Source organism: Lontra canadensis, unplaced genomic scaffold (assembly GCF_010015895.1).
Source record: "Lontra canadensis isolate GAN:19392208 unplaced genomic scaffold, GSC_riverotter_1.0 scaffold5, whole genome shotgun sequence".
Taxonomy (NCBI): Eukaryota; Metazoa; Chordata; class Mammalia; order Carnivora; family Mustelidae; genus Lontra; species Lontra canadensis.
Window position 1 is genome coordinate 22,767,967 of NW_022630999.1, and position 14,331 is coordinate 22,782,297.

The following is a 14,331-nucleotide window of genomic DNA, read 5'->3' on the forward strand; positions in this document are numbered from 1 at the left end:
GAAGGAGGCATAGTACAGAAAATGCTTTACAGATAAATCTTAATTTTATTAGAAAAGAACTTTTCAACACAAAAGTTTAGAAACAAAATATTTAATTCCTCCAAGAACCATATGTATTTGAAAAGGTGATGCTAGACTCTCAGTTTAATGAAAAAATTCACTTAAGATGACAGGTTTTAAATATCGGTGAAGATATTCTCCATGCTGCCACTGGAGTCTGGGTTGACTGTTCTGAAGTAACAACACTTGAAAGCTCCTATTCTTTGAAACTAATTTAAACACATTGAATTGTTGAAAGATTAAAAACCACAGTCAGCTAATTACACTCCCTCTCATCTCTTATTCAGCAAATGAATCACTTTTCATTACCACTTAGCTGAAGTACATGAATTTCTGCCTAATTAGAAATGTTGTAGATGGAACATTAGCAAGAATGGAGTGGGTCAGGATATCTCTGCTGCTTCATTTTTAATTCCTAACAGCAGAGTCTGAGAGGAAAGAATAGAGAAGTCATTAAATAATTTTAAATTATTTATAAAAATTACTTTGCCCAAATTATAATTATTTTTTCCCCAAACGGTTTCAAATGTCTAACAGAATGAAAGAAAAAGCAGTTCAACATTGATTTTAATGAACATTTTAATGTTATGTATAACAGAACATTATGGATACAATGGAAACAAAGTTTTATCAGTTTAATAAAAAAAAATTTCAACACAAAGTGGGGAGGTAATAATTTGATACCTATATTATAATATTTATTTTTAAAAATATTCCCAGCTTGAGGGTGAAACAATTAATTGTGCATTCCAAACTCTAGGATCATGATTTTCATGTGAGCTTAATGCAGAATTACAGCAGGAAAAATGAAAATATTTTAATTAATTTCCTTTATTTGCCATTAAATCAATAAAATCTTTTGACTGCTACAGGTCTCCTTTAATAATATATATTTAACTCCTCTCTATTGGAACCATACTGCTAACGCTGTATTATATACACTCAAAACCAAAACCAAACGAATACTGTATAAAATCTAAAAGCCAACATTGTTGAGTTCTAACATTTATATTTAACTTAAGGTTTTAATGAATTTTTTTACCTTTTCAATTTTTTAAAAGACACCAAAAAAATAAAAATAAATATTTTTCTCTTTCGACTGTTCCTGACTGAGAAGTGGTGGCTACAGGGATAAACACGGAAGGAAGCCTTGCCAAGTTAACCACTGCAAATTGTAAATAATGACTGCTAAAAACAAACAAAAATACTGGAGGATTTTTTTTTTTTTCTTTTAAAGGAAACCATAGAGCAGTCCTGAAAAAAAAATATTTTTTCCTCGTTCTGCAAAGGATAATTATAGCAGAAGATATGGGAAAAGTCCCATAGCTATCACAAGTCGCTTGAAGAGGTTTCGTTACAATAAAAATTTGGAATAGTATAATAGGAATAGCAGAGTTGCTGGAACATTAGCAAAAGTATATACATTCCAGTTACCTTTGATTTAGCCATAATCACATATGTATGCCTTTTTTTGGACAAAAATATATATTTTTATAAAAAACTGATCATCCAACTTTAATGATTTCATTTACGGACTCAAGAGTGGTAGTAAAAGGAACAGACCCAATTATGACAAGGCGATTCAGGGACAGAAAAATCAAGTTCCTCAGGAAAAGAAAAGTATAAAATTAGAGATTCAAACACATTTATTCAGCCCTATTCCAGTCTTCCCACAAATCATGATGTTAAAACGGGCTCTTCAATTTATAAAGGCTTTCAAGATCTCACTACCCCATGAGTGGTCTATTCTCACTGGGAAAAATAATTTTGACTGCCTCATCTGAAGCGCCCTTGCCTGGTCCTCTGAAATACTAGATATTTCACTTTTATAAAACAGCCTTTTTTGGTTCTTTATGTAGGTTTATTTTAACTAATTAATAAAAGAAACGGGAGTTGATTAGCATTTTCCATCCCAACATCACCTATCTTCACCACTAAAAATCCTTCATTCAATCTGCTCCTTTACCATTTCTCATTTGCTAAAGTTGGCAAAATTTGCAAAGGCATCTTGCTTGGGTTGCACAGTTCCAGAAGTCATGGCTAAGTTGGGCATGCCCATTCCCATTGTGCCTGTGAGGCCCATCCCAGCAGTTGACATCCCCATGTTCATGTTCATGCCCATCATGCTCTGGTTCATCATTGGAGTGTTTCCAAGAGGCGCTATTCCCATGGTGCCAGTCATCACACTGGGCATGCTCATAGGCATGGGTCCCCCCATCAAAGGGTTAGTTTGGGGCCGGACAGGAATTATGTTTGATGGAGAACTGAGGTTCACAGCTCCAAAGCTTTGGGTCATCACATTCATAGGCTGTTGCATATCTACCAGAAGGAAAAAGACAAAACAACTTTACATTAGATCCAGCAGAGTAATAATACAATATTCCTGACCATCAAAACTTTAAAGCCCTAATAAAATTCCTTTACAGTGATTTTATAAAGTCAGTCAATTAACTTGCACTATTTGTTCTAGAAAAATAGCTTGTGGCTGTTAACTCTGGTTTCCCACAGACGTAGAAACAAAGAGTGGGCTGGGGGAAAACACGAGGCACTTTAAAATCATTCCAACAAAATTTATTGTTGAATCCAACCTAACAAGTTGTCAGGAGCCACTGTGTATCAAAAGCCTTGAAAAACTTTATACCCTTTGACTCACTTTATTTTTAGAACATTACATTAAGGAAAAAAAATCACAAGTGCAAAGATTTACATAAAATCACGATGGAGTTGTTTATAATTGCAAAAAGCTAGAAACAACAGAAATAACCAACAATAAAAAAATTGTACACTGATATAATGATAACTATAAATATCGAAACATCATTTTTCCCTAAGAATATTAAATACAGGAAAAATGATAACTTTATGCAGAATAACGACGACAAGAAATAGAATAATATAAACAGTAATTTCAAGTATTAAAAATGTGGTCAGAAAAGACAGAAATATCAATTAATGGTGATTATCCCTGGATTATGGAGTTACGATGATCTTTGTTTTCTGGTCATATTTACCTAGAAATAAAATGTTTTCTACACCAATGACTTTTATTGTAGTGATCAGACTCTCCAAACTCACCAAAATACAGTCAATGTAATCACGCCAAGAGCAGAATACAAAGTAATCCAATATGCTGGGATGTCTATCAAGTATCACAGGAAAAATCCTAAGCAATCACATAGTTGCCTTCGGTATGGTCTGTGCCATGTATTCTTATTTCATGGCTTGAACCAGTCCTGGCATCAGGGTAAAGATTACAAGTGCACAAAGAATCAAGATGTCTTGCAGTAACTTACTCTGCTGTTGAATCATTGTATTGAGTGATGGTTGCTGGGGTTTGGAAGGCTGCATACCAGGTAGTAAGTTGTCTAGGCTGATGTTTACACTGGGGTCAGACCAAGTAGAGGGCAGGGTTTTGCTGACTGGTTTCTGGACCATATCTGTATTCTGATTATAGAGAGGATTAGGCTTCTGCAGCACTGTGCTAACATTTTGCAAAGGCTGGAAAATAGAAAAATGCTCTAAAAATTAAGCATGTGTTCTATAAAGGTCATCAGACGGCAATTTAATCACAATAACTCCAGATATACAAGACTTAGTAATAAACTCCTGAAACCAGAAAGAACCACAGAAGTGCTAGGCTAAGTTCTTCAAGCTGAATCACTAGCTTCCCCCCGAAGTTCCTCTGAATCCCAAATCATACTTGGCGTTAAAGGAAAAAAAGAAAACAAACCCAATATATTTACAGGAACAATTACTCTCCCATCACCCAAAGTCTAGAAGCCACCATCCCAGGGAACGACCAACTTCAGGTTAGTACAGCTTTAAGGAAATATACAAATGGAAATTTATTATCACAAGATGGAATTCAGATATGATTTCACATGTTATAAAAAGAAAAACTACAAAACCAACAAATTATATTGCACAAATTCTGACATCTTCCTGCTCCATGTACATTTCCATTGCCTTAAGTGAGCAACATTTAGTGGAACTTGATACATGTGGAGCAATTCAGGAAATAGGAAAAATTCAGGAGAAAGAAGCAGGGATGCCTCATAGTTACTAAGGAAAACTATGAAAAGGACAGAAAAAAAGAAAAGGAATAGAAACAGGAAAAATAATTAAAAAGGTACCAATGTGAAGAATTACAACATAGCGCAATTAAGACTGCAAATAAGTAAATCAGCTTTATGTATAGACCATATGAAAGAAACTCTGAAAGAATAAACTGGTTTGGGCCTGTTTAGAGGTGCATAGTTCAATTTAATGGCACTGGTGTGCCTTTCATGTCCTTTTTTTTAGTGTCAGGTCCAACTTCTGTTATACAGAACAGTCACCTTTCTGCTTCTTTCTTCTGTTCCTCCATCCTAACACCCAAAAGGGGAGAATCTACACATTAAAATGAGTAATTAGCATTGTAAAAAATAATCAGAACTGCCTGAATCAAAAACAGCACTCTGGTACAACTCAGACACATGTACTCTAACACCGTGCTTGCTTGCTTGTCTGAATTCAAGTTAGTAGTAGGTAATTTAGCTTTAACTGTAAAAAAGTGAATTTAGGGGCTCCTGGGTTTTTCAGTGGGTTAACTTGCTTTCGGCTCGGGTCATGATCTCAGGGTCCTGGGATCAAGCCCCACATCGTAGGGCTCTCTGCTCAGCAGGGAGCCTGCTTCCCCCTCCCTCTCTGCCTGCCTCTCTGCCTACTTGTGATCTCTGTCAAATAAATAAACAAAATCTTAAAAAAACAAACAAAAAAGTGAATTTAAAAAACTCCCATTTAGTTGTTTTTCTTTACGAAAATGAGCTGAAAGAAGAGCCTATATAAAAATTACATAATGTAGAGCAGGCCCAAAATAGGGAAGAGCATTCGTCATTTTAGAGAATGATTTTCTATATTGGTTAACGACTGCTTGCAACCAGTAAGTGACATTTCTTTGAGGAACAGATATTTTACTAAGTGAATATAGGCCAAGGGTGATCTCTATTCCTTCTTAAAAACAGATTTTTTTTTAAACACCAAATACCAAGTTGTTTATGAATGCAATAAACTTTTAGCAATTGCCTCCTCTGTGCAAGGTATCATGCTTGGCTTTGCATGGATTACAGGATGGGTGAGAAGGCCTTGATCTTTAGAACTCAAATGACTACCAGGGGAAAGAGTGTAAAGTACATGCCATATGCAAAAATCATCTATGTATGGCTTTTTTTTTCTGTCTCACGCAAGTCTACCGTTACATTAGTTACAGAATATCAAAGATTAGAAATCGAAGTTTCCAAGGGAAGCAGACAACTTACCTGTGATCTTGACATGGGCAACCCCAGGCCTACAGTATTAGTGCTCATCATAGAGAAATTCATACTCTGGGAAGATGTCATAGTTGCCTGGGATGAACCCATAAGATCAAATAGGTCCGAAGAATTTGAGGCAGCTGGAGGTGGGCCTAAAGCTGGTTGAGAGCCACTGACAAGTTCCACAGCTGGCTGTGAGGCACTGCCAAAGAGCTCACCACTGGAGGCACCAGGGCCTGATGGGGCTTGGTTGAAGGCACTCCAGTCACCAAAGTCTCCATTCCCACTTGTCGCTGTAACTAAGAGGGAACAGTAAGGGTAAGAAACTTTCTGAAATGCGCAGAGCAAAACAACAGAACTGAAACAAATTAGAGCTGATCTGTGTCCATCCAGATTAACATCTGCAGGTACCATCTCCATCTGGACATTATTTTTCTCATGAATATTCCACAAATGTTAACAAGGCGGCAAAGGAAAGAAAAATCCACCTCTTAGCAGGTCTGAGGTGATACATAGAAATTATAATCAAAACTTTCCTTCAACCTAAGTTTGCGTATCATCAAATATGCTGCCAGCTAAACAACTATGGATGAGTCTAAAACCCTGAAAAGTGAGAAAACGTAACTGGATAAACTTTTGGTTGGGAGATCGAGAATCTTCACATGAGGAGACACTCAATAAAATCAGAGAATTCAACTCATTTCACCCATTCATTATTTGGAAAGGTTCAGAGAAATTAAAGTATGATTTATATGGTCTCAAGTAAATAAAATCCCAAATTCATGAAATTAAACTCATAAACAAAACAGAAAAGCATGGAAAAGGAAAACTCAGTAAAATCAAGAGTAGGGTTAGTAAGTTTCAGTAAGAAGTTCTTACCCTTTTGGCCACACTTTCACTGACAACACAAGGGCTGTAGATAGCCATGGTATAACCCTAGTACAGTGCTTACTCCAAATGGGACTGTTCAATTTAGTTATTTAAATAAAAACTGGGGTACAGAGGGGAACTCAGGGGGGAACTCTTTTCATTACACTCAAAGATAATTATAACAAGTTTAAGATTTAATGCATTCAATAATATAAACATTGGTAATAGGTTAATTAATGGACTATAGTGTTTAAGAGCATAGATTTTATACCTTACTAGATGAGTGACCCTGGGAAAACTACATAATCCTCTCTGTGTCTCACTTTTTAAAAAATCTAAGTTGTGAAGATTAACTTTTTTTGTGTGTGAATTTAATATGTTAAGTGCCATTTAGGGTTTATTATTATTACTATGGATTAATTGTGAAAACACAGGGGAGGGCCAAAGGCATTACATTTTCTTTTCTTTAGGTACGCCATAAAATAATATAGGCCAAGCTTCTAAAATTCTGCATACATATACTATTTGGATCATAATAAATATAAAGGCAATTGATACTGAGAAAAAAATTCTTTAAATAGGCTATGCATGACTCTAAGTAAATAAATCTAAGAAAGGAATAAATAGATAAATATGAATTAACAGAAGTTGAAAAAGCAAAGGTGAAGAAAGAGCTACATATAAACGGTCATCTGAAAAAGAATAGTATATATTTCCAAGTTAATTAACACCATCTCTTTGTACTCCATGTTCACTTACAACTTAGAAATACACTTTGTCTAGTCTATATGGTAACCAACCACTCCAATACTGTGTCTCATTATGCTAAATATCTAAAGAGAACAATAATATTAAGTCTTTAAAATTATATTTCTCTATTACCATATTATAATGTAAGCCCCTTCAAAAGAAAATAACTCACTTAGAAAACCCATGTTCTACCAACAATTTAATATAAGAACTGGGCTAATATTCATCACCTCAGGGTTTTATTAAAATAGGTCTTCGATCTTCTTTACAAAAAAGACTGACTTAAAAGTTTTACAATTAATTCTATATATTAAACAATTTAAAGTAATTTAAGAAAGACTTGCTGGATATAGGTAAACTTTATGCTGATTTCCTATATGCTTGATCTATAAAACAGAGTACAAATGGAAACTGGGGCAAAACGTGTTACCCCATCTGAAAACTTTATCTGAGATGATTAATCATAGGAGGAAGAGATTTCTAGTGGGGCATATATTGTTCAGAAAAGATTAATCATTGTTACAACAGTTTCAGCCCCTTGCGTAATGGTGATCAGGTTATATTAATCACATGCATACAGATGAAGAGATGTATCACTTAGCAACATTAAGATATTCTAATTATTTGCATAGTAGGCAATTTTATATACAAACTTTAAGAATTACACAGGCAGTCTGTAAAATTAGGGTAATGTTTATCTTCCACTTGATATGCCTAAAGTAAGGTATTAACCCTTAGAAGACAAAACCATACTTCTAAAATGAAGTTAAGTACTGCACAATTCTGGTTTCTGGGAAATACACAGAATTTATACAAGTAGGCTATCAAAATAACCCCAGATGACTAAAGCCTATGTATCTTTCTTCCTAAATCCTGACAAAACTACATCAGATATTACTAAATATAAATTTTAATTCAATTAATCTAATGGCATTAACTTTACTTGAAATGAGTAAGACAAATTCAGCTAAATTACACCTTTTCTCCCTGCTTCACTTCATGTTTAAAATTTATAACTAAATTGTCATATTATCTCTCAAACTTCAGAGTGACAAGATTTTATACAAAAAAACACTATAGCCAACTCCTTTACAATTTGAAGAAAGCACACTTAATAACATAGTCCTTATTCTATACACTTCTACAGAAACTACTTTATATCCTTATAAAGAACCATGTCAAAAGGTGTTCCTCATTTTAGAAAGTTGGAGGCTCAGCAGCTTTTCTGAAGTTAAACAGCTACCATACTATATGGCAGAGGCAGTAAGGTAAAAATACTCATAATGGGGAAAAAAAGACAAATGCTTCACCTCAATCCTTGATGTTTAAACCTATATTGTTAGTTTCAAGTACACAACATAAAGATTTGGTATCTGTATACACTGCAAAATGATCATCAGAATAAACTAAAGGCATTTAAAAATTTCTCATCTAACATGGAGGGAAGTTTTGCCTGAGATTCAACTGCTCTCTATTTAAGGATGTGTCAAAATGTAGTTCGGTTATGTTTTATAGAAGTGCTCTTAATATATCTAAATTACAAAGAAATGAATTTATTAAGATAATCTGCCCAATCCCAATGTCCTTGGAATCGTATAAGCTAAACATAAACCATAATATTCTTCCTGCTAAATTGAGATTATACTTTGTACTTATTCACACTCCCCACCACACTATCCCGCCCCCCCCCAAAAAAAAGCTCTACATGAGAGTTGCTTATAAATGAGGGCAATTTTATTTAGGTGTGCCTGGCTGAGTAGTTTACAACTAAATTAATTCATTCAGCACATTTAAGACACTGACCCAATAAAATACCTTTGTGAATAAATTCTTTAGGATTTAGGAATTATAAATACTATAAGGAGTAAAACACCAAAAAGAAGCTTATTTGGTGGAGGAGGGAACTGTTTGGTCTTGATAACCTTTCCACTGGCCCTAAATTTCTGGCCAAACTGTATCATACCTTGGGAAGGGAAACTGCTTGATGCAGCAGTTGAGCCAAAGTCAGCAAATCCTCCAAATAAATCAGCTGATCCTCCTAGAAATTAAGCATGAAGAAAAGTTAAATTGTTAAAACCACAGAACAACTGATATCAATTTCAGGAAGCCATTTTAGCACCACACTTAAAAATTACCTAATAGTAGAGGCTCCAGACCTATCACAGAAGCTAGCTTGCTGATCTAAGTTTTCACATCACCATGCTCCTTTTAAGCTACCACAAACTCTTACGTTCTTTATCTTGTAAGTAACTGACACTACATTTGTGGTTAGTTATCCTTCAGTTACACTGCCTGAACACAGCTTGGACCTGTGGTTTATCCAATCAATTACGCTCTTTATAAGAACCTTTGGTGGATGCTAAAACCTGAGTAAAATGTTGCTAGGGAATATTCACATAATCACCAAACATCACCCCACAGATTACTTGATAAATACAAAGGAATGAAGCTACTTTTACAATAGAAAAATTCAATAGATATCGACCTAAACAGCTGATCAAATTTATGCCACTAATAATCAGATAAAATAGTATTCATGGGCACTTTAACGCAAGGGACTGAAAGGAGATAATCACCCGTGTTAAGAATTCCAGCCAAAAATATTTAACCTGAATGTAATCATGAGGAATGAATCAGACAAATTACAAATTGAGGGACATTGTGCAAAACAACTCTCAAGACTCTTCAGACAATGTCAACATTGTAAAAGACAAAGAAGACTGGGACTGCTACAGATTAAAGGAGCCTAAAGAAACATAAGTAAATGAAATACATGATTCCTTGATTGGATCCTGGATTTTTCTAAAAAGTGCTAACCTGAAATGACGTAATTGAGACATCAAGGATATCTGAAAATGGTCTGTATGTTAGACAATACTGTTTTGTTAAATTTCTCAAGTACGATAATTATATTGTAATTATATATTTTTGGGGGCAAAACGTCCTGGCTATTTCCAATTTTCTCTCAAATGGTACACAATAAACAAATGGTATACAGTAAAAAATAAATGACCTAGAGAGAGAGATGAAGAAAATGTGGCAAATTTTCTGTAGGTTTGAATTTTTTTTTTAAATAAAAAGGGAAAAAAATTTGAGGCTGATTTGCATAATAATCAGTTTTAATATCTACATAGGAAAAAATGAATGCAATGATTTTGGTGGACTATTTGTTTTCTATTATTTACTCCATGAACAGGCAAATACTTTTAATCCATGAAAAAATAGCAGCTTTTTGCTACTTCTAGACTGGTGTTTTTAAAGGGGTGAGATTCAAAGGTTGCAAATCAATCTCTGTGCACAAGCAGCACATTCACATACACATTTTTAACTATAAACACTACGTGGATAAGAATATTTACTTTTACCTACAATTTGAACAATATTATACAAAATTTTAATATTCCATTTCTGTCCAATTCAGTTATCAACAAAATAGCAGTAGCCAAAGGATCTAAAACCTTAAACAGCTGTCCTTATTTTTCTTTGACCTTAAAGATTTCACCTCTTAAGAGTCACAACCTTAGAAGTTTAGAGCAGCAGTTCAATTATGGTGCTTTTAGTGTTATGCGAACATTATATAGGTTACATCACAGCTGCTTAGCCTGCAGTGCTTAGAAACTAGCCAGGTGGGACTGGAACATCTGGGCTGCACTCAAATACCACCAGGGACAGATTCCAACATCTGGTGCCATTTTTGAATTGTCTTATCGCTGCAAGACATTCTGCCCCATCTGCTACACTCAACTGGGTTAATTAAACTAGAACCATCTTCCTTTCTTAATAAATGGCCAGCAGTAATAAAAGGAGCAAATCAGTGTCTGATACATGTGTACCTGGTATTTCTTTTTAATGCACATTTACTGTAGTCAACTATCAGCAAGCATAACAAATTTCTCATTTCTTTACCTCATTACAGATGCACATATTCATATATCCTCACTCACCATGAACTAACCTAACTCCCACCAAGGCCAAGATTCTCAACTTCTACCAACACTATAGCTCATCTGGCTAGTTATCCAAAGGATGATATCACAGCAATTTATTTTTCTCTTCTTTAAAGATACATAATCTGATAAAATGTGGTGAGGGACATAAAAGATCAATGAGCTGTATTTTTAAACTATATAAACAAGAACATGTATTAATAAAAATAAGCAAGGAAATGAATGTTGCAAAGAGCTGCTGCTTTATATTAATAAATTTGTCTTTTGTATTGTTCCTGCATGTTAAAAATATTGATCAAAGTGTAATGTTAGGTAATAGAATGACAGTTAAATCATTTGCTAGAACATTAAGGGATTTGAAAATTGGGGATTATTTTAATTTGCTTCATCCAGCAGCGAATAAACATCAGTATGTAATTTATTACGCTAAGATTTTCAAATCTTATCCAGTCTGGGTTAAATGCCTATATAGAAAAAGGCACTTGAATACTATAGGATCATAACTTCAAACCAGGTTAAGATATTTTATTTTTGTCATATCCTGATTTAGTATTTCAGATAATTACCTACTTTGTTATTCTACTGCTTTACCTTCTAACATCTGAACTGAAATTATATTGTATTCATAATTTATCTACAGCAAATATTATACCTCTCCACCCACACTATAGAAGTTTGATTTCAACTTAACCAATTAAAGAATACTGCAAGAATGGAAACACACATAAGTATTTTACTAATAGAAACTACCTTTTCTTGAAAAGGACTTAAGTTTTCTCTAACCTTCTGAAGTGCCACAGATTATGCTTCTCCTTGGGTTTTACACAATGTGATCTTCAATCTGAAAATGATCTCAAACTATCTCAATAATTTAAAACCTTTTATTTCTTTTAGGAAGTTTCCCTCTCCTAGGAGGGACTATCCTTATCTATATGTGTGACCTTATTCATACCAGTGCCTCAAATTCAACAGAAATTTTCTATACTGAAGCATTTTCCCAGATAACTTCTATCTAAGGGAATTTAAATAAGAGTGTACCAAAAATTGCTACATGTAGAAGACTGCTAAATTTCACAAGACCTATCCTTCAAGATTGCCACATGAGAACTGTCATTATAAATGAACCATTTCCATCTGCCTTTTCAGGATAGCAAGGAGGTTATTTACAATCACCAGCTGGGAACATGTATTTTCCAAAGCAATACTGTGAACAGGAAAAATATAGCTGAACTAGACAGTGCTTAGGCTTCAAATGAAAAGTTCTTCAACAAAGAATTTAATCTAGATTACATTATAAAGAACTGTGCAAGAAAAATTCTAGCAAATTTAAAATTAAAAGAACTGACAAAATGCAATAAAAATTATAAACATATGACAAAGATTAATATATATGTAGAAGCTTACATAAAAAACACTAAGGCTCCACTAAAAGAAATGGACAAAGGAACAACTGGCCTATAAGAAGAAGGAAAGTATGCAAACTCAGGCATCAAACAAATACAAAATAAAATGAAATACTACTTTCTCCTTACCAAACTGGATGGTTCTGAAAGATACTACTCCACTACTTTTCCAAAAGAAAAATTTGGAAAACAAAACAAAACAAAACAAAACCTAATACCCAAAAAATAAGAGACTGTCTGGTTAAATAAATTACAGCATACCCATACAATGTTAAGATATAAAGCAATTACCAGTCTGTAAAGAATACCAACAATCATCGGGAAATGGTCAGGAGAACGTGGGTAAAAGCAGTTCACAGTGAAGTAAAAGCCTTATCAAAAGTCTGGAAAAGATCTGCCATTTAATAAATGCTTAATATATTGAGACTCAATATATAGAAAGTGTACTTAAAAAAGAGTATTCACCCAAATAATTATGCATCTAAGTCACAGTGAATCACTTTGTTTTCCGTCAAATTTCTAAAATGAGCATGCGTGCCTTTTAATGAGAGAAGAGAAAATGTTAAAACATTTTATTTTTAGTAAACTTGGCTTAAGCTAGAGAAAACCCCATGGAAATTCTAACATAAGTCAGTGTACTCAGTATGTAACCACGTGGCTCATAGTCATGTAAATATCCTCAACTAATTTTTGTGATTACTAGGTACAAGACAACAGGTTCAAATACAAACGTAATCGACATTTTGGATTTGACATACTTTGATCTTTAAAACATTTTAAACTAAAAAAAAAAAAAAAAAAAGAATTCAAGACATGTAATGGCCCTCTATTTGTACTGACTATGGTGTATTTTCTCTTCAACCTCATTTATTGTACTAGAGATAACTTAAAGAATAGTAGGTCAATCAAGACCTAAATTCCTTAATTAGAAAGAGACAAAGGAAACGATGTGAACTTTTACAAAAGTGAGATACAGCAGAAAATGAGATGGGATGTTTTGGGGATTCTAGTTTTAGCTGGCTTATTTTCTAAATACTGTAAAGTTAATTCATTTTTTTAAATGTTCACTTAGAAATGTACTATATGTAAAAGCCACCAGAATATCCTTAAAGTATAGCTTTTAAAAGAACATCACTACAGTGGTGATGGATTCTTGGTGAATGGGTTTCACATGTTTATTTTAAAACTTGGTACATATTCTCCAATGACTTTACCACACACAGTCTTAAGGATGTTAACAAAAAGGATGTAGTAACATTAAAAAAAAAAAAAAAAGAAAGGAAATCTGAGCATATTCTCAGAGGAGGTATTTATCTGGTGAGAGGTGCAGATGCTGCTGTATCTGCTTAGGTTTACAGTTCATGCCCATATTACTTGCATGATGGTAATATTGTAAGTACAGGCACATCTGGTAAATGACACCCATACGGCATACCAAGTAGCAATGCTAATATGGTAGATTCTTCGACTTTTTCACGTGTAGGTGGCAAAGATTAAATAATATTTTTTCCACTGCTCAAGTCAATTTAAAATAGATTACTAAAGTATTTAAATAGAGATTTGGGAAACAAAATTTATGTACTGACTGAAGAGCATTCTACACAAACTGGGTAAGCATTACTGTTTCAAGCAGAAGATAACTTTAAAAAAATAATTCTGATATAGACCTATATTCAGTTTGTTTTTAGAGAATATTATGATAAAACAAATGCCAAGGCAAGAAATTTCCAAGATTTCAGACTCTGTCTTAATTACTGTAATAATATTAATTGCTACTTCTATTTAATTAGTCAATCTACTGTTTGCACCGGAGAAGAAAAAGCTCTCAATGGTTTCTTGCCAAACAAAGGAAGCATGTAGGGATTTAATAATTCTGTCTGTTCAGAGTAATCTTGGTATTACTGAGGAAAAAAGTTACATCACTCATCTGACCTTCCTAGTTAATTCTTCTCTGATTGCTCCATTAAAACTTTCAACAGATGCATGAAAGGGGCTCCTTAATATTTCATG

The 14,331-nt window shown here is 33.9% G+C and overlaps 1 protein-coding gene across 2 annotated transcripts in view; it reads right to left on the reverse strand.

Annotated features, from left to right (window-relative positions):
• Positions 1–621: 621 nt before the first annotated feature.
• The window catches only part of CLINT1 (clathrin interactor 1), a 59,320-nt gene continuing 45,610 nt past the window's right edge, over positions 622–14,331 (reverse strand). The window contains exons 9-12 of one of the 2 annotated variants that reach the window (XM_032851680.1): positions 8,935–9,009; positions 5,358–5,650; positions 3,354–3,504; positions 622–2,379 (exon numbers count right to left, since the gene is read on the reverse strand). In XM_032851680.1, coding sequence (XP_032707571.1) covers positions 2,033–2,379; positions 3,354–3,504; positions 5,358–5,650; positions 8,935–9,009 — 866 coding nt within the window. In that variant the 3' untranslated portion in view covers positions 622–2,032. Of the gene's footprint in view, positions 2,380–3,353; positions 3,559–5,357; positions 5,651–8,934; positions 9,010–14,331 lie in introns of both variants that reach the window. The other variant, XM_032851679.1, reaches the window with a different exon arrangement.